Consider the following 21,509-nt stretch of genomic DNA (forward strand, 5'->3'; position numbering starts at 1 on the left):
TTAGAGTGAGGGCAACTGTCCATAGAGTATAAATGCAAGAAATAGACTACAATCTATTAGATAGTGGGTAGTTGACTAGAATAAAAGAGTCTACCAAGCATTATCAATACTGTAGAAAAGAAGAAATTAAACTATGAAATTGAAATACTAAGAATTAAACTGATGCAATTTGCCAAATTGGTTTGTTCTTTTCTGTGTTTAAGTTGTACTTCAATTTGTTTTTACTTCTGTTTGTGTTATTATCTTTAGATCTGCTCATGTGCCTGTTTTGTTTCTCGGTCCGTCATTGTGTTTTCTTCAGCTAGTTTTTTGAACAAGTTGGTGTTGTATTGTATATTACTTTTTCTATCTGGCTATATATACTCTATGTAGCTTATAGTTCATTAGTTTACCCTTGGCTTTCAGTATTTTCATTTTTTCTTCGAATTTTTTACATTCGATAACACATGTGTTGCTTGTGTGAGTCCATTTCAAAAGGTAACAGAAATAATAAATTAGACTTACTCACAATCAATTTAATTTAACTAATCAGACGACCGGTTTCGCTTTCTACAATATGCAAAGCATCTTCAGGTCACGATACAAAGTTAAATAAATGCTGAAAATAATAAACCCATATTAGGGTGTTATCTAATAAAGATAAAACAAAGATAGGTGATATAAATTATATAAATTACAGTAATTATGCCAATATTACATGTCTGTGGTTTTTCAAAATGAATAAAATGTTTAAGCAGACAAGGTAAGACCCACAAATTGGTAAATTAGTCTATTAAACTGTAATGAATTAATAAATAAACAAATAAATAAAACATTACTTACATGCCGGTACTCTATTAATTGATGGTTGAAAGAACATGGTTCAAACTATCTTGTATTGTTGATTGGAGAACTCAAGTCAACTATTGTAATTGTTTAACAGTAAACGGGGAAGTTCTTGAGGAGACAGATTTTATCCAATGAAGTAGAGATAGGTAAATGTAATTGTTTGTTTGATGAAAGTAATGTTCTATACCATTAAGTTCTTTAAAGTTATTTATATTTATTCTGGAGATATATTTATGAAATGTGTGTTATTTATTGAGATTTTTATTTTTGTTTTGGAAGGTGACAGTTGCGAGACAATAAATAAGAATAGATGTACAAATTGTGTGGGTGTGCAATTATATCAGCTTCTAATTATCAAATTTCTTTGATAAAGTTATGTTGCAATATGTGGCAAATGGTTGTAAAGTTCAATATATAAAGTTAAAAATTAAAATTGAGACACTTTAAGACACACAGAAAACACTTAAAAAAACGGGGGGACGAAACAGACATTAAATTTAAAAAGTATAGTTTTAGGAACTAGTTTTTTCCTTTTCCTTTTCCTAAAACTATATTAAATATCAGTATTGAACTGGTATGGTACCTCAACTTATTTAACTCAAAATTATTATTACATCCCATCTGGTTTCGAAATACACTCATTTTACAAAATATTTGATTTTAAATTCAACACGTGGTTTGATTGTCCCCAACACAACATTGTAAAGTCGTTCAGACTAGCAGTATTAATTAAATGGATTTTTGTTATTCCTAATAATATGCAAATCAACATTTTCAAATAGAAATATTATATTTTAACTATAAACTGCTATAAATTTGAAATTGTTAAAGTGTTACAGAAATTATTATACAAACTCATCATTGTTCATGTCGGTGTGATGATATTTCTGCTCATGGAACAGAAAAATTGAAATAAGAATAATTTTGCTTTACACCGGTTTAAATAGAGAACTTTTTACCTGTTGGTATAACCAATTTCCGGTCCCAACTGTCAGATATTAAAATTACCAACTAACTATTGAATGCTTAATAATTCAGTCAATTTTCTTTAATTTATCAATAATTTTATCATCAATAGTTTATTTGCTTATTATTTAAGTTCCATATTAACATATCAGAACTGGAATAAATATTTGAAAATATTTATACACACCATGACAGATAACTCACACCAACAATTATTTCAAAGAAAGTTTGTAATTTTGTTATACATTTTGATTACAAATGTATAACAATTTATATATATGATATATAATAAACATTTATTAATATCAGCTTATTTCATAAAACTAGATAACTTAACTTACAGCTTAACTTACAGCATTTAAAATAGAAGAAGAACTGTCACACTTTAACCTACATTTGTCAAGTTTACCTCTAAAATCTGATATATAACATAAAAAACTCATTGTCTCCAAGTAAGAGATGTAGTTCTTTTAAAATCCTCCGCTTTTTAAATTTAATGTCTGTTTCGTCCCCCCGTTTTTTTAAGTGTTTTCTGTGTGTTTTCTGTGTGTCTTAAAGTGTCTCAATTTTAATTTTTAACTTTATATATTGGACTTTACAACCATTTGCCACATATTACAACATAACTTTATTAAAGAAATTTGATAATTACAAGCTGATATAATTGCACACCCATACAATTTGTACATCTGTTCTTATTCATTGTCTCACAACTGTCACCTTCCAAAACAAAAATAAAAATCCCAATAAATAACACACATTTCATAAATATATCTCCAGAATAAATATAAATAACTTTAAAGAACTTAATGGTATAGAACATTACTTTCATCAAACAAACAATTACATTTACCTATCTCTACTTGATTGGATAAAATCTGTCTCCTCAAGAACTTCCCCGTTTACTGTTAAACAATTACAATAGTTGACTTGAGTTCTCCAATCAACAATACAAGATAGTTTGAACCATGTTCTTTCAACCATCAATTAATAGAGTACCGGCATGTAAGTAATGTTTTATTTATTTGTTTATTTATTAATTCATTACAGTTTAATAGACTATTTTACCAATTTGTGGGTCTTACCTCGTCTGCTTAAACATTTTATTCATTTTGAAAAACCACAGACATGTAATATTGGCATAATTACTGTAATTTATATAATTTATATCACCTATCTTTGTTTTATCAAGTTTATTAGACAACACCCTAATATGGGTTTATTATTTTCAGCATTTATTTAACTTTGTATCGTGACCTGAAGATGCTTTGCATATTGTAGAAAGCGAAACCGGTCGTCTGATTAGTTAAATTAAATGGATTGTGAGTAAGTCTAATTTATTATTTCTTTTACCTTACACATTGTTTCATTTATTTTTTGTACCCCTTTATGCTTAAACTTCAAAGAAATCCCGACCAAGATTCTAGTTCTACCAGACTGACGACCGAGCCTAGTGCCGTTCTTTGTGTACACCTCCATTCTGTAACTTTTTTTCTTAATTTGCCTGCTTTCCCATACATAGGCAATTAAAATTGAAAATAAGTGTAAAAAGAAAAACATTTGTTTTCGAAATATCTTTAAAAACAACTTTCGTTTAGAAAGTGCGCTTTGTTGTCAATTTAAGAAAATATTTTTAAACCAGTATCTAGGACCTAAGATATCGATACTTTAACTTATTCCCTGGTAAAAAGTATGAAATTCGATGAAGCCAACGAACCGAACAAGTTTAGGTGCTTACGTGAAATTTAGCAAGGTTTGGTCAAGTAAAGTTTGATTAGGGTAAGTTCAAGTAGCTTAGTTTATGTAAGGTGTTCGGATATTGTAACACATTCAACGCTGAAGAAATAAGGTTTTATTTGGGAAGGCAAATTGAAAGAATGGTATCTGGTGAAGGTGCTGGAAAGTGATCCACAAGTAAAGCTAATTAGACGACAATAGTGATGGACTACATATGGAAGCTGAGGGATGCCCAGTTCAAAATATATAGATTAAGGCACAAACGAGTGAGTAAGATGACTAAAGAAGGGCGAACTTACTGGAGACTTCTGGTCGTTGTATTGTAGGGATAAAAATCTGAGGCCAATGGATATAATGGGAGAGCAAGAATAAACTTCCCGACTCATTTTTTGGAGTGAGAGCAGTGAGGTTTAGTTTTGATAAAAAAAAGTTTTAAAAGTTATGTCAAAACTGTTACTGGCCTTTGCTGATGATATAGATGCAGTCACGCATTCTACAAGAGACGTAAGCGAGGTGTTTTCATAGCTCGAGGAGGAAACACGTAGTCTGTGTCTCCGAATAAATGAAGAAAAGACGAAATCCATGGTAGTAACCAAAAATCCAAGACCAAGAGTTAGGCAGAACATCAGTATTAATGGTCACAACTTCGAAGTAGTATCATCATCTTTGGCTCGACAATCCTCTGTGGATCTTGGCCTGCTCTAAGATTCGTCGCCATTCTGTTCGGTTTCTGGCAACATGTTGCCATCTTCTGATTTTTAATATCCGTAAGTCGGTTTCAACTCCATCTAACCACCTAATTCGCGGTCAGCCTTTGCTTCTTCTTCCTACAGGTGTTCCTGTGGTTAGCTTTTTAGCAATCATATTTTCTGGCATTCGTATTATGTGTCCAGCCCATCTAAGTCGCTGTGTTTTAATGAACGTTATGACATCTGGCTCATCAAAGAGCTGATACAACTCAAAATTATATCTTCTGCGCCACTGCCCTTTGTCGTTTATAGCTACAAATATTTTGCGGAGTATTTTACGCTCAAATATTCCCAAAAGTCTTTCATCTTTCTGCGTTAGAGTCCATGTTTCTGCTCCATATGTGAGGACCGGCCTCAGCAATGTTTTGTATATAATAATTTTAGTTCTTCTTTGAATGTTTCTTGAGTGGAAATGCTTTTGGAGTCCATAGTATGCCCTATTTGTAAGATTTATTCGTCTTTTGATTTCTTCGCTTGTTTTATTATTAGCAGTCAATAGCAACCCAATGTATGTGAAGTTGTCAACACGTCCAAAGGTATGACTTCCAAAGACACTTCATAATCACAGCGGACAACCACATAGAAAAAGAGGTCTCAGCAAGGATAGCTGCGGGAAATAGAGCATTATTCTCCCTTTCAACATTATTAGAATCGAAGCTGCTAAAGAGAAAATCTAAGTTAACACTGTACAAGTCGATTTTTTGCCCAATTATTACATATGGCAGTAAAACATGGACTCCCAACCAGCGGGAAATCAATAAGCTTCTAGTATTTGAAAGAAAGGTTCTCAGAATAATATTTTGCCCTTAAAGAGATGAATTCACAAGGGATTGGAGAAGACGCCGCAATGCTGAATTGGTGACTCTGTATGGAACTGAAAACATAGTTAGACATATCAAGGCAAACCGAATAAGATGGGCAAGTTACGTAGTACGATCAGAAGATGACAGAGTGTTAAAGACAGTGTTTTTTGAAAGACCAGATGGTAGAAGATCGAGAGAAGATGGCCGATCAAAAAAAAGATGAAAGGATGATGTTGAAGCCGATGTATCTAGAATTAGGCTACAAAAATGGGAAACAGAAGCACAAGATCGTAGAGGATGGAGGGCGATAGTGGATGTGGCGATGACTTACCCGAGTTGTTGTAAAGCCAGTGAAGAAGAAGACATTTCAGAACAGTGTCTCACAAGATCATATGATCGCAGGTCAGAGGACTCCCAATGTCAACTCCAGACTTTGATTTATTTTCATGTAATGTTTTAGGTAAAAACGTGTTACTGTAACTTATCGTCTCTTGTATTTAGAAAGGGAAACGTAAGCTACACACAACTACTTGATTCTAACTTTAGCAATGGAAGCCCCTGATTTCGCATAAGGGAAATAATTATCCTGATCTATGGAATTCTTTTATTTTTATCACAAAGTACACGAACCACTTTTCTAACACAAAAACTATGCATAAATAGAACTGTATATTCTACAATTAAACTTAAGTTTGTAAAAAGCTAGTATTAAATATGTAAATGTAATAAATTTACCTTGACAAGAATCTTTGCCTTCTTCTCCTCCGGCGCATATTTGATTGTCATTAATTTCGACTCTTGTATCTTTAAAAGCTTCAGCACACTCATCTTTGGTGCGATAAGGGATAAGAACTTTGAGTTTCACTTGGGAACGACTACCTGTTTCAGTGATACCCCAACCCGATGTTATAAGTAATTCCCCACTTCTTAAGGATTCTTCATTTGGTTCAGGAAGACAAATAGGTTTAATCGAGTCTATAAGAAATAAATAAATCTATAGTATATTTTCTAATATTGCAGAAAATGCAGGAAATTACAATTTTCTTTAGAAAATATTTTTCTGCTAGTATTTTAAAAGTACTCTTCTGTATTGTTACCAAAAGTATCACAATTGTCTTATTGTGCATGAAACAAGTTATTTAAAGGTAGCTTCGTATCTGTCGCGTTTCCTTATGAAACAATGACACGAAATATTAAATTAAAAATTGATATAACTTTTGGTAAAGACTTACATCTTAAAAGTAGTTAAAACTAGCCACAAATTGAAGTCAAATGACTAGACCCCTAAATTACATTTTGACGGTATTATATTTTAAATATATTGTGACACAAGATCTTTGCTTCAGGATCTAACTTTACGGAAATGTACATGTTTCAATCGAAAATTAGACGTTGTCCAAACGATTAACACACACACACACACACACACGCGCGCGAGCGCAGTGATGAACCCTGCCCCTAGGTACACGTGTATACCATTGTATAGTGGGATCCACATGTCCGAAGATCAAACCGTTCACACTTCGCTATTGAAGTGGTACCTATCTACCCCTTAGGCTTTTCCTCCACCCCTCCTCATCGTGTGACTTACGTGAGGAGGCTTATGATCTGAAAGTTACTTAGGGTGCCCCGGGAAATGAGACACCGTCTGCTTTTAATGACTGTGATTTGACCACCTAACTGTAGAGGTAGCACACATATCAGCTTCTCTCCCTATTTACTTTACTGACTCTATTGAAGTTACTCTAACTTGACATCGGGACTTGGTATCCCTAAAGAAAAATAAAAAGCGTGTGTTCCGAATATAGAGCCACCAGCCTGGGCTGATGTCTCTCTGTCCGGAAATATGTGTGCTCGTTCACTCAGCCGCCAAATTGGCAAAATAAATTTGTTCTCCTCGACGGCTGGGTGTTCGAGTGGGTTCCGGCAACCGAGCCCATGTATGCCGCACATGACCTCGGTGCTCAGATTTCGCCAGTCGTTTCTGGCCATACTTAATAATGTTTTGGCATCCAAAACATTTAAATCAAATTATGGCATCATTACAAACAGCTCAACCTAGTTTTGTCGCAGTAACCAAAATCACACAGAAAAAATTTATAACAGCAACATGTAGAACTCAAGCCATTGTTATGAACGCTATCCCAGACATAGTGCTATTGGATTACATAACGGCACTCGGCGAAATTGTTATCCCTAAAGAAATAACCTTTGCTTCCCGTATTTCTTACCAGCGTATATGAATCTATCTTTCTTTCGTAACCATAGTAGATAATCTTCTAAAAAATAATCCGACTATTTCTGATACAAATCAAATAATCTATTTGCAGACTTATTACACCTGCAAAGAGGCTACTACTTTATAACGTGTGTCCTTCGTTAAATAAACTAACCACTTAAAAATGAACTTGGATTACAACTTGCTTCCCCTATTTCGCTTATCCGATGTAGTTCACGGAAGACGAATATGCTCACATATAAGAATACTTTCAGTTAAATACTTCAATTGTAATCTCATATGAAAATACAAATTATAGGATCTTTATTACTTCGGACAAACTTGAATGCTTTTTATGTAAGCAATCTGGACACACTGCAGACTCCTGCCCCAACCCTCAAGAAATATCTAGCAATCCCTGTCCAAATACAACTTCTAGCCAAATCCCACTTGATCCTACCTCTAGTATATTTTTTCTTTCACCCTCCACAAAAGAAGAAATCTATTTACATAACCCTCCTACTGACATAACAATCCGAAATAAACAGTCTCTAACACCAGTATATGTCCCTTCGAACTCTGGCATAAAAAGAACTCATTCCACTGACACAAGTCTCTAATCACCTTCGTTACTGGTTACCGCTAGCCCCCTAAACTTAAACTATAATAACACACCAGACACAACAACCTTCACAACTCCTAAATCAGCTTCACTAGGACACTTCAATAGGACGAACTGCTTCAGAGCTAGTGGAAGTGCGTCAATATTTGTGTCTCTGCTTCATATATATTCCCCCAAATCATTCTCTAAAAGAAGAAGAGCTTCTAGATCTTATATTAAAACTACCACACTTGTTTATACTCACAGGAGACTTCAATGCACATAACAGTATGTGGGGTTCTCAATCAACATTTGTACGGGGAAAAGTAGTTGAAAAATATTATTAACTGCACAAACTCATGTCTAAACACAGGATCTAATACTTATTTTAATATTTCCTCTTGATCTTTCTCTGCTATAGATCTTAGTGTTAGTGACCCTAAATCTGCACTTTTTTAACCTGGCAAATAGCTGACGATCTCTTTGATAGCAATCATTATCCTATAATAATTTCCAATAATTGTAGTGGGACTGCCTCTGCCAAAAGCTACTGGCACATAAATAAAGCTAACTGGCCAGAGTATTCAAAAGCTGTTGACACTCTCTTGCTCGCTCATGATCATTTAGTAATCAGTGATGTAGACTATTTGTTAACGTCAATATCAGACACTATTCTTTCAGCTGCTAAGACTCACATTGGCAAAACATCATTCTCTCCAAATCATAAAGCAGTCCCTTGGTGGAACTCTTCTTGTGAAGAAACGATTTGTCTATCCATTAAAGCTTTAAATAAGTACCAAAAAAATAGAAACCTTCAAAATCTAATAAATTACAAAAAATTCAAAGCCAAAGCCAAACACGTAGTTAAAAAAGTAAAAAATCATCCTCGCATGATTACTTATTAGCTATCAACGAAAACTCCAATCCTAACCAACTTTGGAAAAAAATACGACAAATTTAAGGTCAGAAAACTAATATTATAATTAGTCGTTTAATTTCAAATGGTATAGAGATGACTTTACGTGAACTTGTTCCTAACGCTTTTGCCAAACATTTTGAATAGAAGTTCAGGAATAAAACTAATAATATTACTTTATCTCATCATGACTTTTATTCTAGTACGCCTAAATCTATTTGCAGTATATCTAAATCTGCTTTGAGTCCTCTAAAAACACGATCACAACATCAGATACCTAGACCATCTAAAGAGATTAACAACAATACTACCCTACCTAAAGGCAAACAACAAAGTAAAAGCACGACAGAATTTCAATATCCTGTGCACATTTCCGAAAATAACTTTTCTGTGGTGGATGATAAAGTCGCCATTCAAATATTTCAAAATGTTGTTTTTAGACAACAATTACTATTTAAATGGAAATAAGCCACAGTTAAAGGTAAAAGTAAGTTTATTGACATTTCAATTTCCACTTCGGAAATCGTTTTCAAAATACAAACAGTAAATTGAACAAATTTTGTTCTTTGTTACTTGGTAAAAAATTCTTCTAAAAATTAAATTTTATCTGACTCATTTATATTGACAATTCAGACATACATTATACATTATACATTATACATTATACATTTTAAAGTAGACGACTCTAAAATGATATTGCCAATATTGTTGAGTTGCGTTCCTGGGACGACTTTACTTGTAAGATACTTCATTCGATTACATAAAATCAACTTTAACTTGAGAATATCCGTCAGAAAAAATCATAGCATGTAATTCGTCTTTAAAAAGACAAACACATACCATGATGGCAGTGTAATCTCCTGTTAGTGATTCCATAGTAAATTATGAGGGTAACACCAGGGAAAAAACCTGATAATACTATCCCGACATGGTAAGTATTTGGTCGTGCATTTAGTTTACTTTCAATAAACACCAAATTCTGATTTTATATGTTAGTTATTTAAAAAACATAAATGATGTATCCTCTATATGTTTTTCTTCTTCTTCTCAACCTTCTGTCGTCCATGTTTGGATATAGACCTCTCCCAACTCCTTCCATCGGTCTCTATCCTGAGCAACATATTTCCAATTTGTTCCGGCTATTCTTTTAACGTCATCAACCCATCTCATCTGTGGTCTTCCTCTTAGTCGTTTACTTTCGTAAGGTCTCCAATGTTGTATTGTAGTATTCCAACGTTGGTCTTTTTGTCTAGCAGTGTGGCCCGCTAAGCTCCATTTAATTTTGGCAATTTTTGTTGCTATGTCCTCGACTTTTGTTTTGGATCTTACCTAGTCATTCCTCTTTTTATCTGACAGTCGTATACCTAACATTGCTCTTTCCATTGTTCTTTCTGTTGTGGCTAGTTTATTCATGTTTGCCTTGGTTAGGGTCCAGATTTGACATCCATGTGTCATGATAGGAAGGATGCATTGGTTGAACACTTTGCTCCTCAAGTATTGCATGCTACTATAAGCTACTTATAGCAGCTAACCTTACAAAATAATTGTACGGTAGTATATATTTATTATTTGACGTTTTTTTTTCACAATAATAAAAGAATAATTACGTATAGATGACTTAAAAAACTATTTAATAAAACCACTTGGTTTTATTAAAAACTAGGAGTACAATATCAGTACAACTTAACCATACCTTGCCAGGGCCGGTCTCCAAAAGTCTAATTTGAATTAAAGACTTTAGTATCAATATTATTAGATTAAAACAATAAAAACTTCATCACCTTGAATTTAAAATTAACAGATTTCAACTACTTGGTATTTGTTTCCTTATTCACATACATATTGCTATATCTTACCTGTATAATCAACATTCCTATCTAGTTCTAATAGGGCAATATCATTACTTTGAACTTTGGAGTCGTAGTTTTCATGTATTATTATACTTGAAATATCAATGCGATCAGGATCATTATTGCAGATGTATCCATTTGGTTTACAATCAATATTGTTTTCTGTGTCGTGTTCTCCCAATAATACGTAAGATCTGAAAATACCAAATCGGGTATAATACATAAATCTTATTCAATTTTTAATAACGTTACAATTTGCTGACACATAAATTCTATATATTAGATTATTAATATTATTCTATAATGATTTGTGAAATATATTTGATTGTAAAAAATTGAAATGTGATTGTGAGTGTGAAGAATAGTGTGCTGACTTGGATTTATACAAATCAACAACCTGTAAGAAACGTTCTAGAAGTTTTAACAGTTATTTATGCTAACAGGTTAACTTTATATTCTGCAGCATTAATTAATTCATTTCCAAAATTACCATACAAGAAACAAGCTATTTTATACAATGCTCAGCAAAACGCCAAACTTAAGGAATATCTACTTGCACTGGGTAAATTATAGAACCAAGATATATTATTTTTTTATCACGAATTTCAAATCACCGTATTTGTATTTACCTAGCTAGTGAAGAATTAGTAGAAACTGTCATGAATGCTGACAATCGAAGAATAACTATCAATCCTAGTTGCCCTAGTATTCCTCACACTTTCATAGAATCTGAGCTTAAAAAGTTAGGACTCAATTTATTAACTCCAATTAATTTTTTACGAATAGGTACCACAAACCCAGCATATAGACATATACTAAGCTTTCGAAGACATACATTTATCTCTCTTTTGGAAGCTACATTAATTTCTTCCTCAATTGTCATAAACCACGATCAAAAATCTTATCGTATTTTCTTCTCTTGAGAAAAACATGTGTTACTATTGTAAACAATCTGACCATTTCGTAGCAAATTGTCCATCCTGTACAAATCCAAATCAAAACTTAACAACAACAGTGCCAACTACTACTATAAATACAGTAGTTAATACTTTTCCACGTGACGTCCCGATCACATCAGCATCTTCAGCAAATTCCTTTTTCTTACAATCCTCGACTATACCTTCTTCATTCTGGCAGACCTCCTATAAGATGGACAGATGATCTGAAAAGGACTGCCGGGAAAAATTGGCTACAAGTAGCGTACAATAAAAAACAATGGAAAGGAAGACTTAAGAGGCTTATGTTCAGATGTGGACGTGAATGGCTAGACGAAGAAGAAGAAGAAGAAGATACCTTCTTCATTAACTACACCAAGATTAACTGCATCCCAAATATCACCCTCAACATCATTCCCAAGTTCTCAAACTACATGCACAGATACAAATATAATAACTACCCAGTTATCAACAACACCTAATGTTTCACAACCGCATACATCAATCCCAAACTCTTCCTCAACACTTGCATGCCCTATCAATAGATACCATTGATAAACTTGAAACAACTAATACACCTAGTAAAGAAGTAAACACAGCTAAGCCGCCTTGATGAAATTTTAACCCCACCTTTACAAGAACCTAAAGAAAATTTTACAAAACCAATACAAAAACTTAAAAAATCCAAAACTACTGATAATTCTGAGACTATTGCTAACAGTATGGAACCCATAAAAGATTTTATTACTACATAATAAACTTATATAATACTAACACAAATATTAAATTTTGATCAACTAACTGATTTTTTTGAAAATGTTTAGGATCTCCAGATAAATTGAGTAAAACTTATACAGAAGACACATTAGGCTTACTTAATTTGTTAAAAGAAATCTATCATCACATTACATAAAAAAAAATGAAATCGCGATGTACTAAAATAATTAATTCAATTACTCGACAACTAAAACCTCATCTCGATAGCGACTCGTTCGTAGAACCTTCTACATAAGCTCACATTCAAGTCTATTCTACAGTGGAATTTGAACGGTTATTATACCCGTTTAGAAATGTTACAACTAATAATTGCTCAAAATTATCCTTCTATAATTTGTTAACAAGAAACTCATTTTAAAATAATAAAATTCAAAATTTGAGAAATCAAGCGTATCTAAAATTATGCAAAATCAAGAACATGCCAGTGGTGGAGTTTCAATTTTTATTGAGAATTCCTATGAATATTGCAGTATTCCTCTAATAACAAATCTAGAAGCTGTAGCGATGTGCTTAGTAGGTCCACTAAAAGTTAACATCTGCAGTCTTTACATCGCTTCTAATTCTGATCCAAGCATAGCAGACATTTCTAATATTTTATGTCAGATTCCTACACCTCGAATTATACTGGGAGATTTTAATGCACATAATTCATTATGGGGCTCAAAAAAACTGACAAAAATAGGAAGAAAAAATAGAAACTACGGCAGGAATACTCGATATAATTCAGCAACAGGAGAGTTTTCAGCAATTGATTTGTCAATTTGTGAACCAAACTTACAACCTAATTTATCGTGGAATGCTTTACCTGATATATATGGAAGTAATCACTTTCCCATCTTAGTTAACAATCTGTTGTACCATAAGCACAATACACACATCACCAAATGGTCCTTAAATAAAGCCAACTGGACACTGTTCTCAACATTGATTTCTTCATCAGCTGAATCTTAGAGAAATGTTAGACTCAGAACAAGGTATTAATGAGAAAACATCGTTTTTCAATAGTCATCATTAATGCAGCTAATAAATTTCGCCTTTTTTCTAACGATGTGTGCAAACAGGCAATAAGGGAATCTAAATCGGCTTTTAATAGATATAAACGATATAAAACTACTGAAAATCATTTGGAATTTATAAGGATAAGAGCTAAATGTAGATTTATTATTAAAAAAAGCAAGCAACAGTCATGGCAAAAGTTTGTTTCAGAAATCAATAGATCTACTCCAATTGGTCAAATTTGGAACATGATTAGAAGTATATCTGGAAAAAATTCACAATACTCTATAAAGTACTTAAAAAAAGACAATCAGACATTTACGTCCGAATGCAATATATCTGAAATAATGGCAAATCAATCTTGTACCGCTTCTAGTGATGAAAGCTATTCAATAGAATTCCTAAATAAGAAACGATTTGAAGAAAATAAAGGAATGCCATTAATCAATGATATTAATTAGATACTAGATAATTTCTCTAATGATATTAGTATGCACTTCGGTCTTGACAAGTGCATATGCAAAATGCACTTCGATATGCAAAACGGCCAGAACATCGAGGCCATGGGTGAAAATGATATATATAAATACCTCGGAATAAAGCAGGCGCAAAAGATTGACCATAAACAAATGAAAACTGAGATAACTACTAAGTTTATACGAAGGGTAAAAGAGCTGCTTCGTTCACACCTTAACAGTAAAAATTTGTTTAAGTTAAGTGGACAAAAACCGATATAGAAAATCTTCAGCGAAAAGTACGAATCACACCTCACAAAGGCACAAAAACATCATCCTCGAAGTGCAGTAGAAATAACGACATTACCGCAGTATTTAGGAGAACGAGAACTTATGGATATAAGTGAGCAACTAGAAAAACAAATTACTAATTTAAGAACTTATTTTCAGGTGCAGGCTGAGACATCTACTCTACATCGCGCGATTTGTGCAATAGATGATACAACACCGATCAAACTGAGTGAACCAACAATGCGCATAAACCATCTTACTAAGGACGAAAAAATGCGCACCTGGATGGGTAATCCCAATGAGGTCAGTCAAGATCATGTCGACAATATAGCGTCGAACTATTGGCTGACATCAGGAAAGATGTTCCCTGAAACAGAAGGTTCACTACTGGCCATTCAGGATCAGGTTATACCAACCAAAAATTACCTGAAATATATCGTCAAAGACCCTCAGGTCCAAAATTACAAATGCCGATATGGATGTCAAGCTCAGGAAACCATCCAACATCTTACCGGGGGCTGTCAGGCATTTACTCCAACTGAATATAAAGAACGGCACGACTCAGTAGGAAAGATCATTCATCAAGAGATAGCTATCGAACTGGGACTTCTTCAAACAAACCATCTTCCATATTATCAATACGTTCTTGAGAGTATACTTGAGAATGACAACTACAAGCTATACTGGGACCGTATTGTGCTCACGGATTAAACAGTGGCACATAATAGACCAGATGTCATACTAGTTAATAAACTAAATAGACAAACAATATTAATTGATGTGGTGATACCCAACACAAATAATCTTCGTGTTAAACAGAACGAAAAAATCGCCAAATACAGGGATCTGGAAATTCAAATACGAAGACAGTGGAGAATGGAAAGTATCCAGACACTACCTATTATTCTCTCTACTACTAAAGTCATTCCAAAGAACCTCCTAGAAAACATAAAAAAACTAGGTCTGAATGAACATCCAGAAGTGTACGAAAATATCTCTCTATCATATATCTATATCAGGGCTCTATAACATGGAAAGAGTTCTACCAGAGCTCAATCCTTTTGATACCTTAGGTATCTGGGATAAGTGAATTTTCCCCTTAGAGGGAGTGTGAACCGTATGGCTAAATCTAGAATAATAATAAAAGTACTCACAGTCGTCCAACCTTATTCTGAATTTGCTCCGTTACACAATGTGCAGCAGTTAAGATGTAACGTGGACTGATTAGTGAACCTCCACAATTCCATTCTAGTTTATTTTCTTTTAAGTATCCAAGACGGGCCATCCACGGAAACTCTTTTAAATCTGCTTCTGTTCCTCCATGAATGAATCCCTCTAAGCCATTATTTTTGTCAGACTCCTAAAAGAAAACCTTTAAACACAAATAAAACAGGGTTCCTATGATAACCTTTTACAACATAAACGAGTGGATCTGAGAGGTTATATTTTGCTTATTACCGTAAAAAGTGATAAAATATTTATAATATATATTTTTCACAAAAGCTTAAAAAATATATTTTGTCTGCTATCACTAGAATTCGGTATATTGATTTAATTTTTAGTTGTAGAAACTATCTCTATCAATTATTACTGCTTTATTAGAGAAACAACTTTTTTAAATAGCATATTTGAGTCCATGACTAGTTACTAAATAAAGTAAGCTTTACTGTTATAACTAGCTAAACTTACTTAAAGCTAACTTAAAAGTAAGCTAAACTGTCTTTAAAAGGAGGCTTATACCCAAATGCTTTTTTGCACAATTGGCAAGTACAGACCAGGAAAGTAACAATTTTGTGCTTTTGATAAAATTTGGCGATAATAATATGTAAAAAACAAAATATGCAAAAAGATTAAACGTAATTTTAACATGTAAACAATATATAAACAATGTAAGATCGCTATTTGATTTTAATTACCATGTGAAGGTAAAGACCGAAAGAATTTATATAAAAAAGTTATACAATTTTACTAAAAAATGATAAAAAATCTTTTAAAAGACTCTGTTAAGTTACTTCAAAAGTAGATTTTTTGAAAATTAGAAAATCTTGAAATTGAAGTCTTCTAGAAATGCAAAAAAACTTTAATTTCGAGTGCGAATAAGGACAATATCTCAAATATTCAAGTAAGTTTGAGTTTATAGTTATTCTTCTTCTTCTTCTTCTTCACTGGCTTTACAACTCGGGGTGAGTCTTCGCCGCATCCACTATCGCCCTCCATCCTCTACGATCTTGCGCTTCTATTTCCCATTGTTGTACCCCAATTCTAGACAAATCGGCTTCAACGTCATCCTTCTATCTTTTTCTCTGTCGGCTTACTGATCTTCTACCATCTAGTTTTTTAAAAAACACTGTCTTTAACACTCTGTCATCCTCTAATCGTACCACGTGACCTGTCCGTCTTATTCAGTTTGCCTTGATATGTCTAACTATGTTTTTAGTTCCATCCAGAGTCACCAATTCAGCATCGCGGCGTCTTCTACAATCCCCTGTGAATTCATCTCTTTGAGGGCAAAATATTATTCTGAGAACCTTTCTTTCAAATACTAGAAGCTTATTGATTTCCCGCTGGTTGAGAGTCCATGTTTCACTACCATATGCAATAATTGGGCAAATAATCGACTTGTTCAGTGTTAATTAAGATTTTCTTTTTAGCAGCTTCGATCTTAATAATGTTGAAAGGGAGTATAATGCTCTATTTTCCGCTGTACCCTTGCTGAGACCTCTTTTTCTATGTAGTTGTCCGCTGTGATTATCGCCCCCAGGTATTTAAACTCCTTTCCTACTTCGAAGTTGTGATCATTAATACTGATGTTCTGCCTAATTCTTGGTCTTGGATTTTTGGTTACTACCATGTATTTCGTCTTTTCTTCATTTACTCGGAGACCCAGACTACCGGTTTCCTCTTTCACGTCTCTTGTAGAATGCGTAACTGAATCTATATCATCAGCAAAGGCCAACAGTTTTGATCCTTAATCAGCAAATCCTTCTGTCAGCCCAGACGATATTTTACTTATTGCATATTCTGAACCAAAATTAAACAGCAACGGTGACAAGGGGTCCCACTGCCTAAGTCCTGAATTTATACCAAATGGTATCGATGTTCTGCTTCCTATCTTTACTTGCGCATACGAATCTGTCACGCACATTTGCGTTAATTTAACTAATTTTCTTGGTATATTTCATAAATATTTATGATTTTGGGAAAAGAAAACACCCTCCGTTTTTCCTGACTTGTGGTTAGGCCACCTGACTGTAGGGGTAGCTTAGTGTAGCTTTTCTCCCTATTTACTTTACTGAGTTTAACTTTTGCATGACTTTGGGCTCTGTGTCCCGGAAAAAAATGTGTGTCCGATCAGGGGGTCGGCAGGAGGCTGACGGCCCCCTGTTCGGAAGTTGTGTGCTCGATCAAACAGTCGCCAATTTGGCAAATACTAGTTTTGGTCTCCTTGCCGGCTGAGTGATCGATGGGTCTGGCCATCAAGCCCGTGCTTGTCGCACACGGCCTCAATGCTCAGGTTTCGCGTTTGCCTAGGGCAATTGGTCCTGAAGGGCTGTTTCCTGAAGGGTTTTGCCTGAAGGGCATGCCTGAGGGGCCTTTGCCTGATGGGCTTTAATGACGTGTGAATCTGTGTCTAGCTATTTTTTCTTTAAATCTTTAAAGTTAACAGTTTGTTTGTTAGTGGGGATTTTGGCTAGTGCATCCTAATGCGTTTGCTCGACAACTAATTGTGCGGAACGTCTTTGAAGTGCGTAGACTAAAACGGCAATTGCCGTCCGACTTGTCCAACTGAACATATTAAGTGTATTCAAACTAATAAAATTTTAATTTTAGAATTGTAAAGAGGTTACTCACTGAAGTAACTCTACATGTCTATTTTTTTTTTACCATAACAAATGCTTAATGCCCAATGGGCAGATTTTTGTTCTCAATGAAGTTAATAAAAAAAAATATTGTAAAATAGCTTTTTAACCGTACTGTGACAAATATATAAAATAACTCACATCAAAATGTAGGAAGTTAATTTATATTTATTCGAAATGGTTTTACAAAAAACCATTTTAAAATTTTTAAAAAAATTCAAGCTTTGATAAAAAAATTTAAAACTATTCCTTAAGAAATGAGTTGTCTATGATGCGCAATATCTTGGGTATCATCATAAAAATGCATTTAGTTAATTCGTAAATTGTTTATTTAACCAAATTATTTGTTTAATTGTTTAAGATAAATATTTATTTTAAAAAATTTTAGTTTTTCATTATTAGTACTATAAAAGGTTATGAAAAGAGAGATAACTTAAATATTTATGAACTATAGTTACAAATAATATCTTTTAACATAGGTAATTGAAAAAAATTATTTGAGAATAAAATGTATACGTATTAATTTTCTTGAATTATGCTTTTTTTTTAAAATCACTTTTTCTCAAAATCATTACAAGTATATCGTCGGTTTACTGCCAAAACCAAATAAGTTACATTTTGTTAGTTTTGTGAACTACATGAAAGGAATAATTTAATAACCGATAAAATAACATAGATTGTGGTATAGTTAACACCACCTATCTATCGTCCGTCGGTAAATTCAAACAAAAATATAACTTCCAGACCATCTTTTACCACCTTTAGTCCAGACAAATTATTACATGCATTTAATATATTTTTTACCACCAAAAATGAGATGTTTTAACCAAATAATGCTTCAAATATGAAGCATCTATGAGCTATGATAGCTATGATGATTGCCGACCTCCGCCGCGGAGATGGCACTTGAAGAAGAAGAAGAAGCTTCAAATATAATGTGCAGAATAATGTTGAATTACGTTCTGCAAATGAACTTGCTATTTTGTCCTTAAAAGTAGAAAAAAGTTTCGATTATATTGCTTAATATTTCGTCTAAATATAATCGTCTAACAATTTTAGTTGTACTAATCTTCTTCTTCAAGTGCCATCTCCGCGGCGGAGGTCGGCAATCATCATAGCTATTCGGACTTTTGAGACGGCTGCTCTGAAAAGTTCATTTGATGTACATCCGTACTACTCTCTCAGGTTGCGCAGCCATGACATTCTACGCCTTCCTATGCTTCTCTTTCCTTGGATATTTCCCTGCATAATCAGTTGGAGCAAGGTGTATTTCTCTCCACGTGTAATATGTCCTAAATATTCTAATTTTCTTGTTTTTATTGAATTTAAAATTTCCATTTCTTTGTTCATCCTTCCCAGAACCTCTTTGTTTGTGACGTGTTTTGTCCATGATATTTTCAGAATTTTTCTCTACACCCACAGCTCCAATGATTCCAGTTTTTTCATTGATGTCGCATTCAAGGTCCAAGATTCCATTCCATAAAATAAAGTCGAAAAAACATAGCACCTCGCCAACCTAACTCTTAGTTCCAGTTTTAAATCCCTGGTACATAGAACTCGTCTCATTTTGTTGAAATTTGCTCTAGCCTTTTCTATTCTTATTTTTATCTTCTGGTTGTAATAATTTGTGGAGTTAATCATTGTTCCCAGGTATGCATATTTGTCCACTTGTTCGACGTTGGTTTCGTTTATGTACTTATGTTAGTTGTACTAATGCCAAGTATCAATTTTCAAGTTTTAAACTGATTGATTTACGATGAGTAATCCGGTTGTAAAAATACCACATGTGCCTTATCTAAAGGACTGGACTTGTTGTGAGTAGTTATAAAAATTGTAGTATTTTTTGTTTGTTTACAAACTTGAACAAATTTGAAAATGTCTATTTGTGTATAAGGAAAATGTTTAGACCATGGGAAAAATCACCTGAAGTTTTTCGTGCATGGGAGCAAGAGAACCCAAGTAGTAGTAGAGAAAATGTAGTAGACAACAATCTTTTAAGTGTAAGTGATACGAAAAACAATGGCACTGAGACTGTAACTGTAGAAAAGTGTTTAAGACTTCCAAAGAAAAGGATTGTTTTGAATGAACCATCTAAGAGAATTTGCATGAACGTTTACAAAAATCTTCAACATGATCGTGAAAATAGTTGTAAATACAGTATTATAAGAAAAACAGCCTTTCTAACAGGAATTCCGTATTCCACCATCCGCGATATCGTAAAAAGGGGTGTTAAAAAGAGAAAAACAAGATCGGATGCTGGAAAACCTAAACAAATTAATATCGTGACTGCTAAATGTTTAAGGAATTTGGTTTACGAGGAATACAAAAATAATTTAATACCAACAATTGATATTATATACACCAAGCTTCCACCAAGAGTGAACGTTATAAATGGAGTATTGTTCTCATGTACATTTTAGTTTTATATGTGTTGTTTAGGCAGTCAGCTACTATATAAGCTTTTGGAGCTTGCTGTCTTACTTTGTAATATTTTCGATTAGCTTGTCTTATCTCTTCCCTGTTCCTTTAATATTGCTGCGTGTTATATCCTTCGTTATATTTAGCTTTCTTTTACTCTCTTTCTATAACTACTATTTAAATGGGAATAAACCACAATTAAAGGTTAAAGTAAGTTTATTGAGGTTTTAATTTCTACTTCGGAAATCGATCTTTCTGTAATGATGTGTTAGAACTTATAACAGCTTTTTAATGGTTTATTTACTGGTCTCTACGTATTCGATTTGAGTCTGAATCCATCTTTAAATCAATATTTTCTCGTATTCATTTAACATTTTCTGAATCTGAATCTGAAATCACTTATTTGCTCTGACTAAGCTTGCCGCATCCTGTACTGCCAGTTTTTTTAATTCAATATTAAATGATGTAAGGTTCGTCACTATTAACAAATATCGGCGATGAGAGTGTTAAATGTATTTATTAAAGTGATATGTAATCACATCCTCTACTTATTTTATTTTTCTTTTTGAAGCAAATACTTCGTATTGAAAAGGTCATTATTTACAACAAAAATAATAATTAAAGCCAACACATTATTACCTGTATACCACAAGTACTTCTATCTGGAATAGCTGTACTCCTAGTAAACTGAAAAGGTTCTTCGTCCTCTTCGAAGAATCTAGATGCAAGGAAGTCAACTCGAGAGCCACAACAGACCAAAGGCTGTGTATCATATCCACATTGCGACCGTTTTATGAATGTTATTTCTGATGGATTTTTACGTTTAATGGCTGCTATAAAAATGTTGCAGTCGTAAACTGATATACAGATAGCACTTTCTCCAGTTGGGGTCACGCATGAGTCTCCACGATCTGTAAAAAGTAATTGTTAATATTTAAGTTTATAGATAGAACAAAATTTACATCAAATAAACACACTGCGCTAAAATTAGGAAATCCTGCAAAAATACAAATCGCTGACAAAATTAATATAGATATTATTAAATTCTTTTAATACGGATAGAGCCACAAAGAGCCATAGATGGTACATGCTGCTAAATAACTAAACCT

The 21,509-nt window shown here is 33.4% G+C and overlaps 1 protein-coding gene across 1 annotated transcript in view; it reads right to left on the reverse strand.

Moving 5' to 3' along the window:
• LOC140446678 (ovochymase-like) overlaps positions 1–21,509 on the reverse strand; it is a 97,060-nt gene that overhangs the window by 5,394 nt on the left and 70,157 nt on the right. Inside the window, exons 9-12 of the mRNA XM_072539273.1 lie at positions 21,040–21,311; positions 15,277–15,482; positions 10,675–10,862; positions 5,819–6,058 (exon numbers count right to left, since the gene is read on the reverse strand). Of these exons, the coding sequence (XP_072395374.1) occupies positions 5,819–6,058; positions 10,675–10,862; positions 15,277–15,482; positions 21,040–21,311 (906 nt within the window). The remainder of the gene's footprint in view (positions 1–5,818; positions 6,059–10,674; positions 10,863–15,276; positions 15,483–21,039; positions 21,312–21,509) is intronic.

Source organism: Diabrotica undecimpunctata, chromosome 7 (assembly GCF_040954645.1).
Source record: "Diabrotica undecimpunctata isolate CICGRU chromosome 7, icDiaUnde3, whole genome shotgun sequence".
Classification (NCBI taxonomy): domain Eukaryota; kingdom Metazoa; phylum Arthropoda; class Insecta; order Coleoptera; family Chrysomelidae; genus Diabrotica; species Diabrotica undecimpunctata.